The 23,909-nt window shown below is 33.3% G+C and overlaps 5 protein-coding genes across 5 annotated transcripts; 3 read left to right on the plus strand and 2 right to left on the minus strand.

Moving 5' to 3' along the window:
- Positions 1–6,966: 6,966 nt before the first annotated feature.
- On the minus strand, positions 6,967–10,119 carry LOC107188245 (cysteine--tRNA ligase, cytoplasmic). The gene is made up of 10 exons (XM_015576506.1): positions 10,100–10,119; positions 9,819–10,013; positions 9,374–9,716; positions 8,996–9,136; positions 8,730–8,940; positions 8,177–8,646; positions 7,955–8,099; positions 7,663–7,871; positions 7,219–7,593; positions 6,967–7,095 (listed from the first exon to the last, which is right to left on the minus strand). The coding sequence occupies exons 2-10, from the start codon at positions 9,995–9,997 to the stop codon at positions 6,967–6,969; spliced, it is 2,202 nt and encodes a 733-aa protein (XP_015431992.1). The 5' UTR covers positions 9,998–10,013; positions 10,100–10,119.
- Positions 10,120–10,939: 820 nt separating this feature from the next.
- Positions 10,940–12,250, plus strand: LOC107188278 (lethal(2)neighbour of Tid protein). The gene has a single exon (XM_015576547.1). It carries the CDS (start codon positions 10,940–10,942, stop codon positions 12,248–12,250), a length of 1,311 nt encoding a protein of 436 aa, XP_015432033.1.
- A 579-nt stretch (positions 12,251–12,829) lies between these two features.
- Positions 12,830–14,741, plus strand: LOC107188219 (zinc finger protein 277). Its single transcript, XM_015576476.1, has 9 exons — positions 12,830–12,842; positions 12,939–13,161; positions 13,228–13,405; positions 13,482–13,684; positions 13,772–13,934; positions 13,998–14,204; positions 14,280–14,422; positions 14,506–14,607; positions 14,679–14,741. The coding sequence occupies exons 1-9, from the start codon at positions 12,830–12,832 to the stop codon at positions 14,695–14,697; spliced, it is 1,251 nt and encodes a 416-aa protein (XP_015431962.1). The 3' UTR covers positions 14,698–14,741.
- Positions 14,742–14,986: 245 nt separating this feature from the next.
- Positions 14,987–17,329, plus strand: LOC107188220 (peptidyl-prolyl cis-trans isomerase-like 6). Its single transcript, XM_015576477.1, has 10 exons — positions 14,987–15,205; positions 15,289–15,477; positions 15,557–15,619; positions 15,701–15,848; positions 15,934–16,126; positions 16,225–16,375; positions 16,477–16,663; positions 16,730–16,923; positions 16,990–17,123; positions 17,206–17,329. The coding sequence occupies exons 1-10, from the start codon at positions 14,987–14,989 to the stop codon at positions 17,327–17,329; spliced, it is 1,602 nt and encodes a 533-aa protein (XP_015431963.1).
- Positions 17,330–17,555: 226 nt separating this feature from the next.
- On the minus strand, positions 17,556–22,259 carry LOC107188221 (DNA repair endonuclease XPF). Its single transcript, XM_015576478.1, is given in 20 exon segments — positions 17,556–17,720; positions 17,801–17,992; positions 18,070–18,210; positions 18,285–18,458; positions 18,545–18,763; positions 18,837–18,974; positions 19,069–19,236; positions 19,312–19,481; positions 19,520–19,804; positions 19,892–20,046; positions 20,114–20,262; positions 20,331–20,444; positions 20,523–20,675; positions 20,773–20,953; positions 21,037–21,216; positions 21,288–21,376; positions 21,571–21,715; positions 21,785–21,901; positions 22,016–22,140; positions 22,230–22,259. Coding segments are annotated over 20 exon segments (3,090 nt in total).
- Positions 22,260–23,909: the final 1,650 nt, after the last annotated feature.

A 23,909-nucleotide genomic window follows, 5' to 3' on the forward strand; every position in this document is an offset into this window, starting at 1 on the left:
GAGGGCACGTGTAGAACAGGAGGATCGACGACGGAAGAACTGATTACAAATTTATAAAGAAATATATCTCGCGACGCGTGCCTACGGGAGGAAGGAGGTCTGGCCCTTTGGATTCACCTTCGACCTCACCCTATATCCCCTCCCCTCCACCTCTTGTAACGTTCCTCGTCGGACGCGGCCTGCAGCGGAAAAAGCAGCGGGAGGCAGGCAAGAAGAGTAGGACGAGAGAGAAAAAAAAGAAGCACAGAAGAAGAGACGAGGTTTGCTCCCGGACCGACGAGGAAGGAATGGAAAGGTGGCGCAAGGAGGCGAAGGGATGGGCTGATTGAAGCGGGCATGATGTTTAATTCAAAGAAACTGAAGACACGCCCCGCTAACTACGGAGCAAGCCGCGCCATCAACCCCGTGGAAGACTGGACCAGCGGAGGGAAAGGACAGGAGGGAGGCAAGAAAAAAAAAAGGAGAAGAAAGATGCCATGATCCTCTTTGCCCTCCTCAAATCTCCCTGGTAATTGCTTCCTTTCAACGGAGCATGACTTTACGCGTATACCTACCAACGGAACCTATAGACACCACCGTCGGGGCTACTAAACCGTGGCGTGTTTCTGAAATCAAACGCGTCGAAGACCCCTTCGTCGAGACCAACCACGTTCCAGGATACCTTGGAGCATACGGTTATAGTGATATTCATTTTCTTCCAGTATGTTGACATCAAATGGTACTTTACTCAAACAGAAGTTTGGGAATCCTCGTTAGGCCAGTAGCAAAGTTTAGAGTCCATGTAACACCATAGATAGTTTAATGCTTCTTCATCATACTTAAAAGGTATAAATGTCATTATGTAGCTTGAGATAGGTGTACACTGGTGAAAACAATTATCGGAATCTTTTGATTAATAGTCGGTGCTAATACCGCACGGAAAAGATATCGATTTATCAAACAGTATGAAATTTTGATGATGAAAAATTGTTAATCATAAATGCGATCGATGAGATATACCGCAAAGACTATGCGTGAAATCTTCATTAGCCAGGCCCAGATTGCACAGCAATTCCGCCATCGCTACGAACGTCTACCATTTTGTCTCCGGTGCAGCAATTACCGAGGTTGCATTGCAGACTTTCCTGTGCGCATGCCCTCGAGGGTGAAAGGGTTAAAGGCTGCCCACCCTTAACTGGAAGGCAGGTCTTCGAGACCTACGGTTTCTTCCTTACGTTCCTGTTGGCTCGCGAATTTCTGCTTTTTAACATGGAATGAACTCCTTATCTAACGTTTATAATATTATTTACAGTAGTACCGAGGATCAACATTGTAAAATCGTGCGTATAGAAACCTTTGATGTCTGAATAAACAAAAAAACGTATGATAGATGTATATTTTGACAAAAAACACTTTGCATGGAACACAATTGATTTGTATAGAGAAAAATTAGGAAATTTCAATGTTATTAGCTGCTTTCCTTTAAATAAGGAATACTTGAATTAAGTGTAGGCATCGATTTGTTAATTCCTTTCAGACAAGTGTCTTCCCCTTTGTAGGAACACTGCATTTTAAGTACTTTCCACCGTCACTCCAATTTAACCTGTTAACCACAGAAGAGGAGTGCACTGATCATTGTCATTCGACTCTATCTTCCCTTGATTATTCAATTCGTTCTGCTAAATATTCCTGCATTCATCTGCATCATTCATAACCGCAACAAAATAAAGTTCACCGTCTCAGAATTTATTCCTGCTTGACATGCATCCGATGACACACATATGTATATCCTGAACCTCTACATATGCATGTTTACAACCAAAAACATTCTCGGTTAAGAAATCGAATAACTATCATCTACGAACATTCTATACCTCAATCAATTCGACTAATCGAAGTTCCAATCCAATTTCGTTCATCCCTTAATAGAAACAACAATTTCATCGATTCACTGATCCAACAGAACACAATACGCTCCGAGCACCGAGGCTCATCAAACAAACCAGCAGGAAAAAAAACCTACCATTCGTTCATACGACTCCGATTAATCGGATAAACCGATTCAGAATAACTCGTTTTCGAGCCACGGTGCAAAAACCCCAAAAGGGTGACCGATTCCAGCGAGTTAAGGCCGATTTGCAACCGCTCGTCGACTCGCCGTTCATTAAGCTCGCGCTACCCATTACATTTTTTCATTTTTTTTTTTTGCAAGACGATCACCCTCCGCCACTCTTTCTCACCCCGTGGTAACCACGTTTTTTCCGCTGTTTCTCCTTCGAGGGAGGAACAAAAAATGACCCCAGAACGACGGACACGTGGGTCGACCTAGACGCGTGCGGTTCCGTTTTGTTCCAAACGGGACCCCGTGGCAGTAATAACAAAACGCGGCCGTGGGCCCGCGGAGACGAAAAACTCGTCGAAAAAAACCGAGCCGAGACAATACATGTCGTAGCGCAGCTGGTTAAACGCGGAAGGGTTAGCGATTAACATAAAAGGGTGCCATTACACGCCGCGCACGCAAGACGCAATCGGATTCAGGGCCGCGGCGTAACAAGCCGTATTTGTGCACCGTGTTTTTGCGATAGAAAAACACACACACGGGCCCACCTCTCTCACCCTGCTCGGATGGATCGGGTGGCACGCGACCAAGCAGTTTTTAGACTGCCGATTTCACGCGTTTATGCAGTTGTAAGAAAGCTTTAAAAAGGTGTAAACTAATTGAATCGAGTATAACTTACAGAAAAAGATGTAGATTTCTGAATGATGGTCAATTTCGTGTGCAGATTATGTGAATCCATGGCAATGACAAGAGTGTATGTAGGGACAGTGAACTATGTGTAGTAGAATTCCGACAACCGGGCATCTAATTGTTCAGCACATACAATCAGACAAAATTCTGAACATGATCTGAAATAGATTAAGAAAATTAAATTACATACTTATATTCTATACATATCTTTTTAATTTTTGTTAATAAATAAGGTTATTATACATTAACCACGGTCGTTTTTAAAATTATGTTCATGATTTTAACCGCATTACGGGGGTATACTTACATGGTATAGTCCAATAATCTGGCAGGGTCGAAGTCCCCGAGCATTCTTGTTGCAGTATCCCTTGTCTTTGCTAGTAAAGGATGTAGCGCCTGTTCAATATGCTATCAACATAAATATTGCACAGCATTCTTCTCCTGAAACGAAAACAATTCGTCAATAGAAAAAGATGAAATAATGTTACTCCGAATTCAATTAGTTTTCATTCCGGTAAGGGTCATAAAGGGTTTTGATAGAGACGACTCTCTCCGTGTCCGCGAGCGATTTGTCATCGACTTTTTGATGCGTTTCATCGCAGTCGTCGTACCAAAAGGGCGCAACAATAGGAATAATCGCTCGCCCGCCGGGAAAGTTTCGGAAAATCACTCCTTCCGGCGCGAGAGAAAATAAATCAAACAAAAGGATAAGAGCGCGCGCGGCGATGTGTCTGCGGTGTAAATCGAAAACCGACGAGCAGAGGAGGGTAGCCCGAAAAATTGTCGATGGAGTTATAAAAGTGGGCTCCGCCGTTCCACCCCTCCGAGGGCGCCCCGACGCCCAGACCACCACCACGGTGGTGTGGCTGTCCTCAAATCGCGAACAATACATTATTTATGTCTCTCTAGCTCGTCCGTGTCCGTGCCGGCATCCCGATTCCTTTTATGACACGGAATCATCGATTCGCCTGGTGTAAATAACGACACTCGGATTTTTTTTTCACGCGTTCTTGCGGTTAATGCTTAATGACTTCCTGTCGTTGAACCGGGTCTGGCGCAACATTTCAACACTTTTTTTTTTATAAAATTATGGCTTCAGTTTGATGCAAGATTTGCTACAAACACCTTGCGCGCACATTGGCAGCAACATGTGCAGTAAATTGACTCGCGCAAACCTTGTTCCGATTTTGCCCTCAATTTGACATAGGTCATTTTGAGATGAAAGGCAAACAAAATGTATCTTGCATAAATAAAAGGATGAATTAATAGAAAAAGAAGACAAATCAACAGGTTAACACGTTCGCTGCTTACCGATTGTCACACGTCTATCGCCAAAGTCGATAGTCGACGCGGACCCGCGATGTACGCAGCGAACATGTTAATGAAATGTAATTCACTCTCGCATCAGTATTAACAATAGAGTGATACAAACTTGTTTTATAGGTCTAATCTAACATAATGCAGACCTAGTACTAATTTGAATATAATCTGACCGAACACACAGAATTGTATATTCTCGAATGGTACCAAACATAGGTTAGGTACGCTTGATTAGGAGTTACCTAACCAGTCTTAACCGTTATTAATCTATCACAATTAAACTATACACATTCATGACAGATCTAACCGAATCTAGGTGTAAACCCTGAACAAAATCTTAATTAAATCTAGACAGGGGTCTACCTTCATTTTTCTTCGGATAAAACCCAACTCCGAAGAGCATTCCCTGGTCAAGCTCTTTCTTCTCCATTAACTTCAGTTTAGAATCCTTTTAAACGCACCGAGAAGTACTCCTCCAAGGACCCCGTCGAATGTTTACTTTCCTTTCAACCGTAATTGAATTATGCAAGAGACTCCGGAACCGGGAGGGAACAAAATCCGCGGGAGTCGCCTAGAACAGGAAATAAGTCTCGGCGGGAACTTAGCGAGTACAAGGAAGCTCTCTTAATGAAACTTCAAAACTTCTTTCTTTTTCTCTCTCGAGTCCCCGTTGCAACGCACTCGCGCGCGATTCTATCCAAAATGAAAACAATTCTCCCGTTTCCAGTAATTCAGCCGTTACATCCAGCGGATCCAGTGTCGCAGATTTCACCGCGACAATTCCCGTTAGCGTACGTTGCTACCGGTCGCCACCGCTGCGTAACGTACTTATTCAAATCGCGTCAGGACACAAGCCTGTACCACTCTAATTTACCCATCGACAAATACGCCTCGTTTTCCTCGAATGCATCCCGCGGTTTCACCTTTCCACGCGTCTCGTTTTTTCTTTTTTGTTACTCGACTTTTTTCACGTTTCTCTTGATCGCCAGTCGGTTACATCAAGGCGGGAAGAACAAGCTCTGATCAGCGCCGTGGTGGAACCAGGGAATGGGAAGGCGGGGGGGAAGTACGCGGAAACGAATGGCATTTGACGAGGAAAAGGTGCCGGATACTTATACACACGGTCGGTAATACGAGTGTGAAGAGTGGTGCTCATTAAATTACAACAGTTACAGAACTCCGGACCCCGGGATAAAGTAATAGACCGGCAAACGAGGACCACAGCCAAGCGGTGAGACGGAAGAGGGGGGTGGTGGTGGCGGGGCTTTATATGCATACGAGAACATTCAGTTGTCAATCAACAGTCGAGACCTTCCCGACTTTGGGGTGCGAAAATCGGACTTTTTTCCGAAAAAATTTACGTATTCATTCACGCAGGCCCGTGGAGTAGCGAAACACGGGGTGAAAGTGAACGCGAGTGAGCAAGCGAGACGAAGAGCGAAATGTCTGTTTGCTTTTTTTTTACCTCTCTTGACTTCATATTCGAGAGCATATTCTTTTTTTTTTCTCCGTCAACCGTCACGCATTGTTAACGTCAACTTTACCAGCTTTTTCCCCCGTGTGTCGCTAACGCGACACCCATGAAAGGAATACCGTCGAGTGAAGAAATAACGCGAACAAATAAATCGAACGACTTCGAGGAGATTACAACGATTTTGCGCGGTAATGATTATTATTATTATTATTAGAGTTAATGGATTATGTAGTTTGATATGGTGAGCAATGTTGATAAGAGTACGTTTCGAAATGGCGAAAACTGGTAAAAGGGTGTTCACCCTCGTTTCGCTTGGGACCGGAAACAAGGGAATGGAAGTCGCGGGTGGGGGGGGTTCTAAATATTTCGTCGCGTTTTTGGCACGAGACATTATCAGACCGTGTATTTTCCACAGTTGGAAAAGCGTCCGCAATACAGGACCCGTTCGCTTGCCTCGCGTGTTCACAGTTCCTGAATGCGGGATGAATATCGGACCGCCTCGCCGCAAGTCGGGCATTATATCGCTTTTACATTTATAAAGCTGTCACTGACGGCTCCGCGCGTCATTGTGAAAGGGGTATTATGCTTCCATAATGGACAGCATCACGTGTCAGATTCATCCGGTAAGGTATGAAAACGCACCCAAGTTTATTTTGTTTCAGCACGCTCGAAACCCGGATGTCGGCACGAAATGACATTATGATTAAAAATCATAGTCTTATATAGAACTAAACCACGAATGTTCATTGCGAGAAATTAGTGACGTATCTCTTTCATTTTTAACTGAATAAAATCATTTATTAATCATTGATTATCAATTTGTATTTCGCAAGGATCGTAGTGTATTTGCAATATGTCATGTTTTAATAATAAACAGAGTATTTGTCATAGCTGATGTGGGGATCATACGATGAACAGTTAAAAAGTAAATATTTTGCCAAACGGCGGAAACAGTCTTCCTATCTACAAGTTCTTAAGGCAATTGGTATGAGCATCTGCATGATTTTCGTGTAAGTAGTTTGTCAATATTATTATCCTGAATTTAAATCTATTTAAATCATTAGTCAATTTGCAATATGTAGTTCGTGTTTAAAAAATGACAACAGTATTATTAAATTTTGCATGGGAGGTTTATTGTTCTTTTACCATTCGTATCGATACAATAGCATAATCAGCATTACAAATATTTTAAGTACAGTAACTGTATCTGTTAGTCGTACCATTTTAGAAAAATATAAAATCGGTATACCACAATTCGCTCATTCCATTAAATACCACACATATGCAAGCATCAACATAAATATTCTTAACAATAAATTAACACAATGATGCAATGATACGAAACCAAAATGGGAAATAAATATTTTGCGCGCATGAAGATAACATTTGTCTTGGACAAGTGTATCTTTTGCGCGCAAAATTAATACTATATAAGGGAAGAATATTATACGCCATTTTCAATAGAAGCAAGGTATTCGTTGTATCGTTTCTCTTGTGCTTGTTGCAGCTTCTGCAGTTTCTTTACTTGTCCTTTACTGATTTCTTTACCTTCAGCATCGTGCGTTGGTATACCCTAATAAACAATACAAAGTTTTGGTTTAGTGGACAAGCATATTCTTCATATGATATGATACAGTAGAGCTAGAGAACTCCAAACAATCACTAATTTTTGCAGCAAGTAACTAATTTTACTTACGTTGCTATCGAATTGAGAATATTTATCTTTCTCCAGCTTGAACATATCAGAGGGAGGCATTTTTCTTTGAGCTTCTTTTGCTGCAGCCACCGCAGCAGCTTCTATCTTTCGTCTCTCCTTCTCCTCTGCTTTTTCAAGTTCTTGCTTCCTCTTACATTCCTTCTCCCTTAAAAGTTCTTCACGATTTACCAATTTCACTCGACAAGATTCTTCATTACTATCTTCTAAACGCACGCCGATATTTGGTAAAACGTCGTCGCGCAATTTATCACATTCTTCAAGAATACTATTAGCTTTAAGTATTTTTGCTTCATTCCGCACTTGTTCTCGAAAGTTTGCCAGAACTTCTAAATAAGGCATTACGACCTCTTCAACCTGGTTGTAGAAAGATTTATAAACAACGTCTACGCGTTATAAATAAAAAATGAGAAATATAAAACGTACATTCAAGTTCGCTGTATTATCGTCTACTGGAAAACCAATGGTATCATGTGAAGATGATATTGCACCAAATATAGTAAACATTTTTGTGATATAAACTGCAACATCCCTGAGCAATAAGGTATTCGGTTGCTTAGTTTGATTCATATAAATATTACAATGTGTAACAATATCTCTAATCATATCAAGTGCACTTCGTGTGTCAACATTATCTGTTAAAGAATATTTGTTAAGTATTTCTAATGTATGCAAATGTATATAAATGTGCATAATTTATAACTCATTGCAAACCTACCACATAGTGCATTATGTACAGAGTCCTTAGCATTGCTGAACTTTGCATTCAATTCCATTTCGGAATTTGTCCATTTACTGAACGTATTAATATTTGTTTCCGAACCCAAAGACCTAATTTTACACTTTACATTCAAAAAGAATTCCTGGCACAAGAATAAATTTTATATTTACAAGTTATTATCTAACTAAAGAGAGTTGATTTACAATGATTCATACTTACATTTAAAAACTTCTCATACTGAAGTGCCATATTCATAGTATTGTCACTATAATCTAATGTATCTTTCCATGAATGCAAAAGAAATGCAAGTCTCAACTGTCTCGCCGAATGTTTCTTCAATGCATCTTGTATGGTAACGAAGTTTTTTAACGATTTCGACATTTTACAGCCAGCTATGGTCAAATGACCGGTATGAAGGAAATATCTAACCCAATTGCAATTATTGAAATACGCTTCCGCTTGTGCTATTTCATTATCATGATGAGGAAATTTCAAGTCAACTCCTCCAGTATGAATGTCTAAGCTTTCTCCGCAAATTATAGACGCCATCACTGAGCATTCTATGTGCCAGCCGGGTCGTCCTTTACCCCAAGGACTCTCCCACCATGGTTCGCCTTCCTTCGAACGTTTCCACAGTGCAAAATCAGTTGGCGACTTTTTCTCAGATGATTCTGCAGTACTCAAGTCTCCTAGTGATAGTAAATTCTCAATTAAATTGATTTCTATTAACTATTAATTCACAATCAAGTGCATAAGAAATACTGATAATTACCTTCTCCTTCTTGCAAACTTGATGTATCACCATAAGCCTCTGGAACAAGTTTGGCATAGTAATGTTTATCCTGCTTATCAAAGGCGGTAACATCAAAATATATGGAACCATTGCTCTCATATGCCAGTCCATTTTCTACGATCTTTTTAATAAACGCTATGATCTCAGGAACATATTCACTAACCCTTGTCAAAACATTTGGTCTTAATACCTACGAGCAATTCATATAAATACTTGATTAAATTCTCAATTATACTTCACCTTACATTCAAGTCATCCATATCTTTATGGAACTCTGATTCCCAGTGTTGAGATAGCTTATTGAAGATCGAATGCTCTGTCACTGTAGCTCCTTTCCTTTTATCCAGCCAGTCTGCCAAAGGATCTCTTGCTTCTTTTAAAAGTAACTACATCCAGAGAAGGTGTTAAGCATCTTTAGATAATACCATTGTATGAAAAAAGGTAAAATCAATGTCAAATCAAATGGTCTAATTGTGCCAACACTTATAAGCATTGTGCATGTCTTCTTTTTTACATTACAAACCAAATCAGCAAAGTTCTTGAATTGTCTTCAGTAACCAGTTGCTCTGACATTAATTTTAATAATATGATCTGGTAATTATATTATACTACAAGACACTTACTTCTTGAAATTCCTTAATCTTGTTCTCATCCTTAAGTTTCACAGCATTTTCAAGATCCTCAATAGCCTTTTCTACATTGCACAACATTTTCTGCAACATACACTTCTTATCTGGATCATTAGTGGTCTTCACTGTACCTTCAAACATATGCATTACACTTTTTGCATCATCTAAAATTTCATCAAGGGTATGAGCTTCTTCTATATATTGCTGATACAAATAATTTTGTCTGGCTCTTTTTATAATCTTATCATCTATATCCGTAATATTCATTACATATAAAATATCATATCCAAAATAATCAGATATGACACGCCTTAATATATCAAAAGATATATATGACCTATAATAGAACAGGAAATTATGTTATGATATATTAGCACATTGTTACACCTAATACACAAAAAAGATCACATAATGAGTTTATGATCAAATTTAAAATTACCTAGCATGTCCCATATGTGAGGCATCGTACACAGTGGGTCCACAACTGTACCAAAATATGCGATTTCCAAACTGTGATACAAACACTTCTTTTTCTCTAGTTAAACTGTTGTATAGTTTAAGAACCGCCGAATTCTTCTTTTGCGGTGGTACCCAAGGTGGTTGCACCCTCTTTGCCATCTTTATGATTTATAATCTGGAAATCCCCAAAAGTAATACTAAGCTAAAGATTTTAAAACACATAAATATTTCTGAAATCAAGAACTATAAAGTAAAACTTACATTTACAAAACAACCACTAAAAACTTAAAATAAAAATGTGTTATTTGAGAGATTTTTGTAAAATCAGAGTATACTGAAAATTAAAATTCCAAAACGAGTACATAAAGGAAGTGATGAATTGTCAAAGTCACGTGGCCGAAATAATGTTCCAAATTTCTTCTTCTTTTCGTGTACACAATTTTTGAGTCGTTCAAATACTAGACACTTAAAACTAACATGAATATATTTTTTTTAATTGCGTAAAAATGACACCATTTTTAATGCGTTTTATCTCTAATTCTTTTATGGTAAACATATAACGTTATACAGTTTGTACTTTACATCATTGGTATAACCTAAATAAATAGACAAATGAGACATTAACCAGCATTAAGTTACGAGAATCTAGAGATGTCCAGATACCGTTCCACCTTCCACCAATTGCATCACTAGAATACTCAATGAACTTTAGTTCGTTTATTCTATTTATTTACTACATAGTTATAACGAACAAGTATATATTAAATTATTTATTGAATTTCCATAAACCAATATTGCGTATTAATAATATTAGTTTCGACGTTTTTTGTTAATATCAGCAAGTGTCACAACAGTCACTAATTATTTGCGGTAATATAATTAACTAAAAATGAATTACAATGGCCAACAAAAAGAACGTTCATTTTATATTACATACGATATTAATAGACGACTCTAATAGTATTTTTGTGCTGAATTCAAATGGAATTTTTTTTTTCTATCAGGCAGTTGTTGCATGACCCAAATTTTGCAACTACATTACATGACTTATTGTTAGCAAAGAGATACTGTACTGTGTCTGTGTATGGTACGCGTAGCAATATGGCACCGCGCAGAGATCTTCGTTCTAACCACAATTCGGTGAAATTATCAAAGAAAAACGTGAAGAATTGGTACGAAAACTATTTAGAATGGGAGAAACTGGTTTCCTTATTCACAGATCCAAGGAAATTACTTCTAATTGGAAAGGTATTCATTATCCTGGAAATTATTCTGAACATATTGGTTATCGAACGAGTACCATACACAGAAATCGACTGGAAAGCGTATATGCAAGAAGTTGAGGGTTTTTTGAATGGAACTCTGGACTATTCGAAACTGAGAGGTGACACTGGACCACTAGTCTACCCAGCAGGATTTGTTTATGCATTTTCCGCGCTGTACTACATCACGGGGCATGGAGCAAAGATAAAAATAGCGCAGTACATCTTTGCAGCTCTTTATATAATTCTGCTCGTATTAGTCTTTCGAATTTACTCAAAAACCAAAAAAGTTCCACCTTATGTTCTGATCATTTTGTGTTTTACATCTTATCGTGTTCATTCTATATTCACTTTAAGGCTTTTCAATGATCCAGTTGCAATGGTTCTTTTATTTGCAAGCCTCAACGCATTTTTAGACGAACACTGGCATTTAGGAAGTATTCTTTACAGTTTAGCTGTCTCTATAAAAATGAACATTTTATTATTTGCACCAGTGCTTCTTATTGCTTACTTGTGCAACCTAGGATTTATGAAGACAGTATTTCATTTGATCATTTGTGGCTCAATTCAATTAATATTAGGTCTACCTTTTATAATCAATAATCCTTTGGCCTATATTAAAGGTTCTTTCGATTTCGGTAGAGTTTTTGAATTTAAATGGACTGTAAATTGGAGGTTTCTGCCAGAACATGTTTTTGTTCATCCATATTTTCATGCATCCTTGTTGGCACTACATATATTGACTTTAATTTATTGCACACCAAAGTGGATAAAATACATGAAATCATATGCAAACTTGAAACACGTGGAGAAAAGTTTACAGCCTCAGTTGAAAAAGAAAGAAAAAATAGATATGACTACTATGAGTCAGCTGTTTGTTTTCCCAATGTTTGCTGCCAATTTTATTGGCATTGCATTTAGCAGATCACTGCATTATCAGTTTTACATATGGTATTACCATACACTTCCTTACATTGCATGGTGTACAGATTATAAGACTGTTATTAAGCTAACCATTTTGGGCATAATAGAATTATGCTGGAATACTTATCCAAGCACTGTTTTTAGTAGTGTTTCTTTACACATATGCCATTTAATATTATTATATGGGATTATTAAAGACAAATCCAGCAATGAGAAAGAGAAATAAAATTTTTTGTACATTTTTCATGGACTTTTCCTTATCTCCTGTTCTTCCATAAGATTGTTTAATTTTATAAAATGTGTGACTGGAATGTTTTGTTATATGTATCTCTGTTGTTTAGAATTGGTTTTTATACTTTGTCTCTAAAAAATTGTAAAAATTAAAAGTTTGTTATTGTGTTTTAAATAAGTATAAAATATTGTAATTATTACGAAAAGATTTTAAATACATCTATATTTACAATATGAATTAACTGTTATTTCTTTAGTATTACTTCTGTAAATGTTGCATAAATAAACAATAAACGCGTGGTACGTGTGAGTCGCTAAAATAATCGAGTCCTATGTGATAAAGCCTAATAATGGGTCTTATACATTTCTCTATGCTTAGTAATGAAATCTTTATATAGAATCATTTTTTTAAACGAGCCTAATGAAAGATAGACGAAATTATTATTTCAATGGTTGGAATTTTGTATCGTATAAGAATTAATACTTAACCTATTGCAACAAATTTTCGGAGTAAATCTAAATTTTACGAAGTAATAAATATAATCTATTTGGATTCCTCGAAATTATAACAGTTATGAATCTCAAAGGTACACATTTGTCCAATTTCTATTGAAAATAAATTTGTAAATTCAGAATGAAATTTTAATCTTATTATAAACAAATTGTATTGATTTGTGTTGCAGAAAAACATACAGATATGTCACATTCGAGCAATGTTTCCAAACAAAATTGTACTGTATATAAATCTCAATTTGTCGAACTGGATGATAAGCTTTGTGATATAAAATGTCTTTTATGCGATATAAAATTTCTTCTTCCTAATAATGAGAAGGACTTGCTGAATCACTTGTTCAAAGAGCATAGGCTTATAATAGGAGATGTATGGAACATTGCCAGTTTAAAAAGGTTTATATTATTTTTGTGAGATTTTGTTAATAAATATTCTATAACTTTACAGTTTTTATATTTCAGCTATATACGTTATTGGGGTGTTAAGATTAAAGAAGCACCAATAACTACATATTGTACAACAATGTTAATGGATTGCACACCAGATGGAAAACCAAGTAAAAATGAAACCTACTTTTTACTTTCTGATTGCATCTCAGAAGATAAGACATTAAGAGATGAAATACATAGAGCTAAATTGGTATGAGTAACTTATATTAGAATGAATTTTCTTGATAAAGAGTAATAATAATATAATGTGTATTTCATTTTTCAAGGAATGGGTTTTATCAGAACAAACCAAAGAAAGAACAGACACTAACTTCAAACGTGGCTGTATTTTTTGTCGAATGGAATTTTCAGGATTACGTATTACATATGTGAAACATTTAGCACAGAAACATAATTTATACTTAGGAAAACCAGAAAATCTAGTATTTATAGATGAATTTTTAAATAAGATTGAAGATACAATCCGAAAGTAAGAAATTTTAAATAGAGCTGAAACTATAACTGTTTTTATAATTAATTAAACAAAATATAATTGGCAAGTATATGTTTTTTCCAGTTTCGTATGTATGTATTGTGAAAAACTGTTCAAAGATCGCACAGCATTAAAGGAACACATGCGCAAAAAATTACATAAATGTGTAAATCCAAAAAACAAAGAATATGACAAATTTTATGTAAATAATTATTTAGAGCCTGGAAAATCATGGAAGGATAAACAGGTATTATTGTAAAACCATAGTACTAGATTGTAATTGTTGTAATGTAATTTTTAATATATTTAGAGTAATTCAAGAGAAAATGATGTAGTGGAGGATCAAAGTAGTGAAGATGAAGAAACATGGTCCGATTGGAAAGATGAAGGCATTGGTATAACATGCCTGTTTTGCAGTCACACTGATAAGCAGTTTCATTTCATTCTTGCTCATATGAGAACTGAACATGATTTCAACTTTCAAGAAGAATCGAAAGATTTAACATTCTATCAAAAAGTAAAACTTTGCACATATTATATGATATAAGGAAATAATCAAATATCTTTTTTGTCAATTTTTATTTTAAAATAGGTGAAAGTAGTAAATTATATAAGAAGACAAATTCAATTGCGTCGTTGCGTTTTTTGCGAGGTGGAAGTGGATAATACTTTGGAACATATGAAGCGACAAAATCATTTTAAGATACCTATACAAAAAGTATGGGATCACCCAGAGTTAGTATTTTATGGAATATACATGAATTTTAACGTATTAATCTATTATCTAGTAATACTTATTAATGACTATAAAATTTTAGATTTTATTTTCCTATGTGTGAAAATGATTCATTCTTATACAACCTGGATACAAGTTGCAGTAGTGACGAGGAAAACGATGTCGAAAATACTACAGAAGCAGTGTAAGAAATACTAAAAGAATAGACATTTTACATGTGTAACAGAATATTACATTAGAATGGTTTTTTTTTAGGAAGGTTTTATCAACGTAACTGAGAACTAAAACAAAATAATGCCAGTTAATAAATATTTATTAATGTTCTTAGTATAATACTTTGTTCTGATGTATACATAAACCTTACATTACCTGTTTTCTTAAAGAAAAAGTATTTTCATTTTACATGTACAATATATATGAACACTTGAAGAAGTCACAAATGTGAATATAGTTTATGTAACAGTGTTTTATCTTTACATCATTTCATTCCATGTACACATATCATCTTACAAAATAAGTTATTTAAATAATCTTTAAAGAAGATTAAACTTTGTTAAATCACGATGATGCTTAATGAAATTAATAACGTTTGTTGCTCAGGTTTTGTTGAAAACGATAGTGTTAGACTTAAAGTAGTAGGTATTATAAATACTATTGCTTTTCAAAAAGCTCGAATATGTGCAGAAAAATTACATCAACATATGCCAATTAAATTTACAACTCCTCAAATTATAGAAATGTTTCAAGTAGATTGGTACGAATATATTGAAAAGAGGAAAAGGGTAATTATTATTTGTATTTAATGAAGTACACTGTGACTACTACTCATGTGAATTAATTATAACTTGTGTCCAATAACTTTTAGCAAATTGGTGGTAAAATGTGGTCTTTAACACGGACTGTAGCAGTCTTTATTAATGACAAATTCCTCGGTAGTGATGTGGAATTTGTACATTATATAAGTGAATCTTATATTTTTAGTTTACCTGTTAGTATAGGGTATTACGAAAACCTTGCCATGGAACGGTGTAAACTATTCATGGAAAAATCTAAGGTAAGTGATTGTAAATAATAATGGATACATTGATAAATTATAAATTATGCAGTAATATAAAACCAATACTACACTCTAGAGAAAATATGTTTACTTTACATTTGCTGAAAATGGTTTTATAATTGGCTCTTTTATGTTTATGGTAAGAATTCACACTTGTATTAGTTTTACACAGCATTATTGGTTTTAAAAAACATTCTTATTAAACTTCATATTCATTTAGCTGTACTCTGATTTGTTACCATTAACTTGTCAACATTTTTTAAATCTTTGTATTGGATATGACGAAGTAGCAAAATGTTATAGAGATTCATATTATGTAAATACATATGTACATCGTATAGTAAAAAATGGATGGATTCAATGTGGAGGTGAAATAAAGTATTATAAGACTTGACATACATTAAACGTAATATAATTGCTTCTTATTGTTATCTAACTATTTATTTACCAAAGGCACTAGATTACCTAAAATCAATGATAATTCTGTAAATAATATTAATGTGATACCTGATGAGTCTTATTGCATTCCTCATGATCGTCGTGGAGTTCTCTCAATGGCAAATGACGGAAAACATTGCAATGAATCTCAGTTTTTTGTATGCTTAAAACCCAATCCATGGATGAATTATCACTACGTTGCTTTTGGGTGAGTTAAGAAAAAATAGTTTTGTATTAGACATCTGTTTATTCGAAACTCAATCAATGAACAAAATTTAATTACCGTGATTTACGTGCCTTATAAAGACAGCTTGTGGATGGAATTAAAACTTTGAATACATTAGAGAGTATAACGACATACTATGAACATCCTACTAAACAGATAGTAATTTCAGATTGTGGAGAATATCTTTTTATAGATGAACCCAAAATGGAGACAGAATCAAAAGTTTTCCTTGTGAGTAAAATTATTGCTAATGATTTAAATTATTCATTTGATGATAACATTATATTATATTTGAGTTTTATTATCTGCAACTGTAATTTAATTTTTAGAAGCATCAGCCACCAATATCTATGGAAGGAGAAGATACAGGATATAGCAATACTGGATTTGATTTCTATTCTATTACATCTTGGCTTGATAATATTGTAGATACAATAGATGTTCGTGATACAGCTTCCATTTTAATGGCTGAACGATATTTAAATGGCCTTTATTGTCTTTCGTCTGATTATTTGACAGGTACATGAACACGATACATTATTTATATTTACCAATTTTCTTATATTTTCATCATGCTTCCGTTAGGCATGGATATGCGTATGTATGAAGAAGTTCATTTAATTCCAAAACATAGATGTGAAAGCATAACCGAGTCTATGCTTTATCAGTTATTACAGCAGTTTCATCCAGACCAAATGACTAAAGAGGACAAATTAATGTTTATTTCGCAAATTTCTAAAATCATTCTGGCTTATGTCTTTTGTTATAAAGAGAATAAAGTAAGTTAATTCAACAATTGTATATATTCGATGCCGAAATTAAACTACATGCGCATAATTTTTCAGTTCTGTTTGAAACATATTTCAATTGATACTCGTGAAATTATACATAAAGTATTAGAAGTTGCACACCAAATAGCTTTAAAAGCTGTTGAAAAAGCAAAACTTATGCAAAAATGTGGTGACTTAAAGATTGTTAGGTATGCTAAATAATTTTTAACTATTACAAACTTCTTTTAAAAGCTGTTATTAAAATACATTTCGATTATTCTGAATTTACAGCATATTAGAAGCAAAACAAATTGAAGTTGATTTACTAATCTCAGAAAATTGTATATCATTGTTACAAGATATCTTAAATGAAGCCATATTATGTTTGTTGAAGTCTTTTGACATGCAAGAATAATTAAACACGTGAACAAGAGACAAAAATAAAATTATATTCTGTATCATTATGTAAACGTGTTTTTATAGTTGACTAGTTTTTATTTTGAATTTGTACTAAACTTCGATAAAAAAATAATATTTTCTATTTCTTATGAAAAATTTTACACACAAAATTCCAATTTCCTATAAGACTAAAATATAATCGAAGTAATCGATACCTTTAAAAACACTGCATTATTTATACATCATTGTTTTATTTTGGAAAATAGTCTTTTCCCACGACCTCTACTGTATGTGGCTTTTTTACCATTAGTCTTTGATTTTTCTTCAGCTGGGGAAATCTTTTCATGAAACGCGCTGTATAACATTTGTGCTTCATTTTTATTTCCTATCATTTCCGTAAGTTCTTCCTGCAAAAGATCAAATTTTTATGTGAATATGAAAAGATCTATGCGATATCGTATACAAATTTTTTTATTTAAACACTCACTTTTGTAAGTTTGTTAAGATGGTCTAATGATTGTCCGTTATTCAAAATTGCATGTACGTTTTTGGTAGTCGCTCCCGGTAATCTAGCGATAAAATCTTGTATACGGGAATTAAATTTCTCTGTTCCCATTTGTTTATTCTCTTCGACTCCAATCTGAGCAGCTGTAATTGCATTTGGCTGACTTCTTCCTTGCTGTAATTTTTTTATTTCAAATTGATAAAAAGAATGGAATGTATTCATTGTGTCTTATAAGAAATCCATTTTACTACCTTTAATTCTTCAAACAATTGTGCTGTTGCATGAGGTCCAGGCGACCATACAAGCTTTAATCGTGGGAAATGCATAGTCAGCAGTTGCAATTTCGAAGTTATGAACATGTTTTGAACGTCTTTGCTAGCGTAATAATATCCCTGTAATGATATAGTTAATTCTTGAAAATAAATTGAAATCATTTTTTATTTGTGACAAAGGAAAACGTATCTACCTGAAAGCAGAATGGTTTGTTTGGATCGAACTCTATCAAAAGCATTGGTTTGGTATAATGTCTTGTCATGGATATAGCCTGATTATATAATCTCCCACTGTTTAATGAACCGATTAAATCAGAAATACTTTTCCTCTCAACACAAATTTCTGGCGATAAAATATAATCGCCAACCTGTAAATAAAAAGGGTAATAGACAAATAAAACTTAAGTTTGAGAATATTTCAAATGAAAAATCCCAAGTTTCTTGTTTAATATACCTGTAATGTTACAGGTTCGATTTTAAAGCCCCTCGTATAAAGTATAGCAGGAAGTTCACTTCGGAATTCTCGCATATCGACTATTACAGTATTCGTAACATCGGACGGAATTTGTAATCCCCCTTTGCGTGTATTATCTTCGGCGTCTGTATCCGTTTGCATTGAAAGGCTCAAAGAATCCTCAGTTTTTCCATCTTGGTCAGCAGGGATGATCATTGTCTAAAATTATAAGAAGAATATATATTGTGATACATACAAACGGTAATATTAATGTAAAATATTGTGACATTACAGTTTTAGCATTAATCAATTTGTGAAATGCTTCTTTTTCTCGTCGCAATGATGTAAGATATTCTTGTTCTTCCACAGATCCTTCATAAATTAAAAAATATACTTTTGTGTCTATTGTCGGATTATTATTCTGGTAAACCTATGAAAATAATATTCATTTACATGTTCTTCAATATACATGTTCACTGGTTGTTCTTGAATTAACTAAATATATTATGATTTTTTATGCATACCTCAATTTGTCGCACGGCAGAAATATCAGCTACATACATAATAATATTTCGTGGCATATGTTCTGCTAAAGCACGTTGTAAAGACATAGGATCTCCGTTTCTTTTCAAAGATTGTATTAAAATAATAGGTGCATCTGTCGTTACACTAGTTAAATCTAATTCTGCCATCTGTTAAAAGAAGATATATGTTGTTATTAAATACTCTAACTGTCATTGGCATTAAATAATGCAACAAAATATTACTTGTGAGCAATCCTGAAATAAAGTTTGATTTTTGTCTTTATCTTCAGATGAATTAGATCGATCTTCTTCATTAATCTGTTGAGATAATGTTAACACATAAGTGTCTTGTTCACTTTCGTCTGTATCGTCATTATTTGTCTCTCCAGATGTTGACTCCCCTTCTACATTCTGTTCACTAATTATAATAACAAAAAATATATAATTATATCAGTAGGATTAATCTTCTTGGCAAATTTTATTTTATATAGATTAATTATGTACCTTGATTTCAGTATTTCTTTATGAGGGAGTTTCTTCATTGCTTCATACAGTAAATACTTATCAGAACCCATGGTTAAATAATTTCTCAATTGGTAACATATATTACGATCATGTACTAACACAAGAATTTTCTCAACATCCCCACTGTTTCCTTTTTTCTTGTTCTGATGCTGAATTTCTAACAATACTTCTGTTAAAGCAGTCCATTTAGGATTTGCTTCTGGCTTCAATTCTATAGATAAGAGGTACATTATTATTAAATAATGGGAAATTATACAAAACATTTTTTTAAATATAAATCTGATTTAAATCGTACCACCAGTTTTTTCATTGTAAACTCTGTCCTTTGCGTTTTTAAATAATATATCTACAGAATCTAGCATTAACCAACCACTATTTTTCACAGCATATTCCATAGTACGTAAACGATTTAACATTGAATAAAAGGATACACAATCCTCGTGTGTTAGACAGCTGCAAGTTTTATGTAAAAAATTAATTTCGTTTATTTATTTATTTAATTATGAACATAAATACTTACGCGAGGAGAGCTCTTAACGTTTTCAAATCTGACAACAACTGTTTTGAAGTTGAACTAAGTTGATGCCACATTGGATCTAATTGAGACTGTAGTTGTTTGTGAAATTTTCTAGCAATTGCATTTTCAACAGTCAATTCATCTAAATCTACCTACAAAAATAAATCTTGAATGAGTTTTAAGATTATTTTTCAAAATACAGATAGAATTGAATATTTACATATTTATTGAGCTTTTTTATCTCTTTTACGACATAATTCATGACATCAAGTAGAGAAGACTGAATATTCAACATTTTTGGTGTGATTTTTACATGGAATTCAATTACCTCAGGCTGTGAAACATAATTATTTGCTGTAATTTTTAATATACATTATGTGTCATAACATTAACAATTACGTGGTATGTTTACCTCATGCTCTCCTAAACTACTATTTACAAGCGAATGAAAACGTGGCCATAAATACAATTGTTTTACAAATAATGTCTTCATTACTCGCTCTACTTGCATAAATCCAACAGTGAACGCTAATGCCGAGTTACTGAATGCTTTAATAAAACCTGTCTATAAAAATTCATATTTATATTTCGCAATTAATAAATATAACACTTCATACTATATAAATAATAAATATCCATGTTCCTTTTTTTTAAATACATACTTTATTGTTTTGCCGATATAAACGGAGAGCAAATGCCTCTTGATATGAATTTAAAATATTATGTGCTCTATATACAAGAATTCCGGTAACTAAATTTAACGGAACTCTGTTTTTTAACAAGTCTACTACCAGAATTGGACCTGACATGAACATAGCTCCACCTTCTAAATACATTATTGCTCTGTAATTATTGAACGAAAATATTAAGTTTCCACGTAAAGAAAGCAAATTTACGTGTTTAGCATAAACAATTTTAATTACAACCTTTCATCCGATGAGCATTCAGACGTTATAACCCGGGGTAATTGCTTTACCCCTGATTTTTTTAACGTATCAATAAAGTATTGTTCATCATGATTTGTAGTCCCTAGGACTATAACCAAGTTTCCTGGATCTATATAAGCTTTCAATATATTTGCAAAGACAGTTTCTATGCCAAGTCCTCTAAAGTAAATAATAAATTATGAGTTCAGCATTGAATATTAACTATAAAAAATGGATAATATAATAATTACTTTGCAGTAACAACGAGACCATCCTCGTGGAGTATTTCTAAAAATATTTGAGTCTCGTATTCCAACATAATTAATTATTAAATTTCTAACTATGCTTCTTTATACATTAAAACAAAATTTGAAGAAAGACCTCTAAAAGATTTAAATATGTAATCAATGCTGAAACTGATGTGTCTTGGTCCTGAAATAATAAAATTTGAATACATGAAAAATTACACAGAAATAAGTATCGAAAGAAGGTAATTATGTAACAATTCATGTAATTTTGTTGAAGAAAACATACATTATTATAGTCTTTTGGAATATCAGCTGCACTCTTTTCATAAAATATATTTTCTGTATTTTCTGTTTCATACACTAACAGAACATATCTATTAATTTCATGCCATGGATGTCCATAAACACCTATACTAACTGGTCTTTCAAAACTAAAAATTAATACATATATTAAAATCTATTTGTTGCATGTTATGTTATTCAATGTAACTAATATATACCTATCAGGGATAAGAATTATATCCTCTCCACATGTAGCAGATTTAAGACAATATTGATCTGGCTCATAAGTTGGTTTTGCAGTTATTTGAGAAGCATAAATATCTGCATCACCGATTCTATGAAATTCATAATATAAAAACTTTGGGTATATACCATATACACAGACATAACATCTTAATAATATGAGTATATTAATAACTAAACAATGCCCATTTTATTGCTTTACTTACTCAGATGTTAATATTATTCTAATAAATCCATCATAAGTTAAACTATAATATTTATAAGAACCTCCAGCAACTTCATCAGATATATAATGTAACAATTTTTCTTTAAATGCTAATACATAGGGTACCTGCTAAAATAATATTAGTTTATTAAATTAATATTAACAAATTAATTTAGTGATTTACTGTCTGGAATTTATTAAAAATTATATCTTACCAGAATGATGAAAAGAAATATATTCTTCATAGTATACTATAGTTTAACATGATCAGCATGCACTAGTGACAAATTTTTATGTTTTATATAGATTCTTGTAAAATTCCACTGAAAAAGAGATATTAAACACTTAACCTTCTTTGCCTGGAATTCTTAAACAACACTAAAATAAACCTAAATAAAGTTATTATTACTTTGACAATGTTATTGCAAGATATTTGGTATCAAATTAAACTTTTATATATTAAAGAATACTTAGTGATATCGATTACAGAAATACTCTCCCGTTAAAACATTTTCCTTCGTTTTTTCACTAATATTTGAATTTGAATAGGTTAATCAACGAAGATGACATCATACATACATACTTTTTCAAACAAACTGCACAGTATCATATATTTTGAAACAAACCTCTTATAATATACAGGATTTTATGTTCTTAACGTAACTTTTTCTGATATGTATACATAAAGATTACATTAACTGACAAACATTGCGAAAGATTATATGCAACAGTATGTATGTACATATTATATATATGTGTGACATTTGTAATAATTTTAAATATATTATATTTAGATTTAGTATATACAGAATTGATATTTCTTTATACATGTTATTTATAAGAATATTCATTATTATTATTTAAAGATGAAGCAATTTTCGCTAATTGTCAAAACAATTCATCATTCTACGTTACCGATAGAGAGGCGCGACTGTACAATTTGATTTACCTAGACCAATTAAAATGAGTAAATATGATTTTAATTGAACAATGTAATATTAAACCGCTAATTTATCTGTAGAATTTATTCTAATTAGTAGAATGTAAAGACAAATGGCAATTTTAAATTAAAAAAACAGTCACCACAATAAATAAAGACTTTTTTTGAATACCAATAATACATGATACATGAATATAAAAGCTTTGCAAACATCGTTTTTATATAAGCCGAAGTTTCATTGAACTCCATTTAGTAATATCTATCCATAATACCGGATGTAATGTCAAACCATAGACGTAGCAACATTCTAAATAATATAATTTCTATTTACTTATCTAATATTGCAATTTCAAAGGTTTTATTAGTTTTAATAAACGAAAGTGTTTACAATATTTCAAATTACATGTAAAAGAAACTGCACATTTTATTACCAGATAATAAGTTATTATTTAAAAGTATTTATTTGATATAATAATGTATTAGTCACGTTTTTACATTTACCACATACATTACTATAAATAGAAAATATTCTCCTAATGGTAATATAATAATATGGCAAAAAAGCAAATGTTGAATTATTTAACACATTCTTTGTATATTTCCCAGTTGTTTAAATAAAATAACAAATTTTCATGTACAAGCACAATCTAGATTATTTTACAATTAGCGACATTATTAACGTAGTCTACGACTATGTTTATCGTGGTATCAAAGCTCCCGTTTGTAGACCTCTTGATGCTCGCGCCTAACTCTTGATAATCAAGCACGATATCCGGTGCTTCGTTATTAGGAAACGAGGTATAATAATTACTGTTTTGTAGTGGGAATAGGTCGTCATAATTGCGTATTAAGGGAATTAATAACTTACTTATCCCATTTAAGTGAATGAAAATTCATACGAGTAATAAGCATTTGTAACGTTAAACAATACTGAGTTGAAGTAATTAGAATAATT

Source organism: Dufourea novaeangliae, unplaced genomic scaffold (genome assembly GCF_001272555.1).
Source record: "Dufourea novaeangliae isolate 0120121106 unplaced genomic scaffold, ASM127255v1 scaffold118, whole genome shotgun sequence".
Lineage (NCBI taxonomy): Eukaryota > Metazoa > Arthropoda > Insecta > Hymenoptera > Halictidae > Dufourea > Dufourea novaeangliae.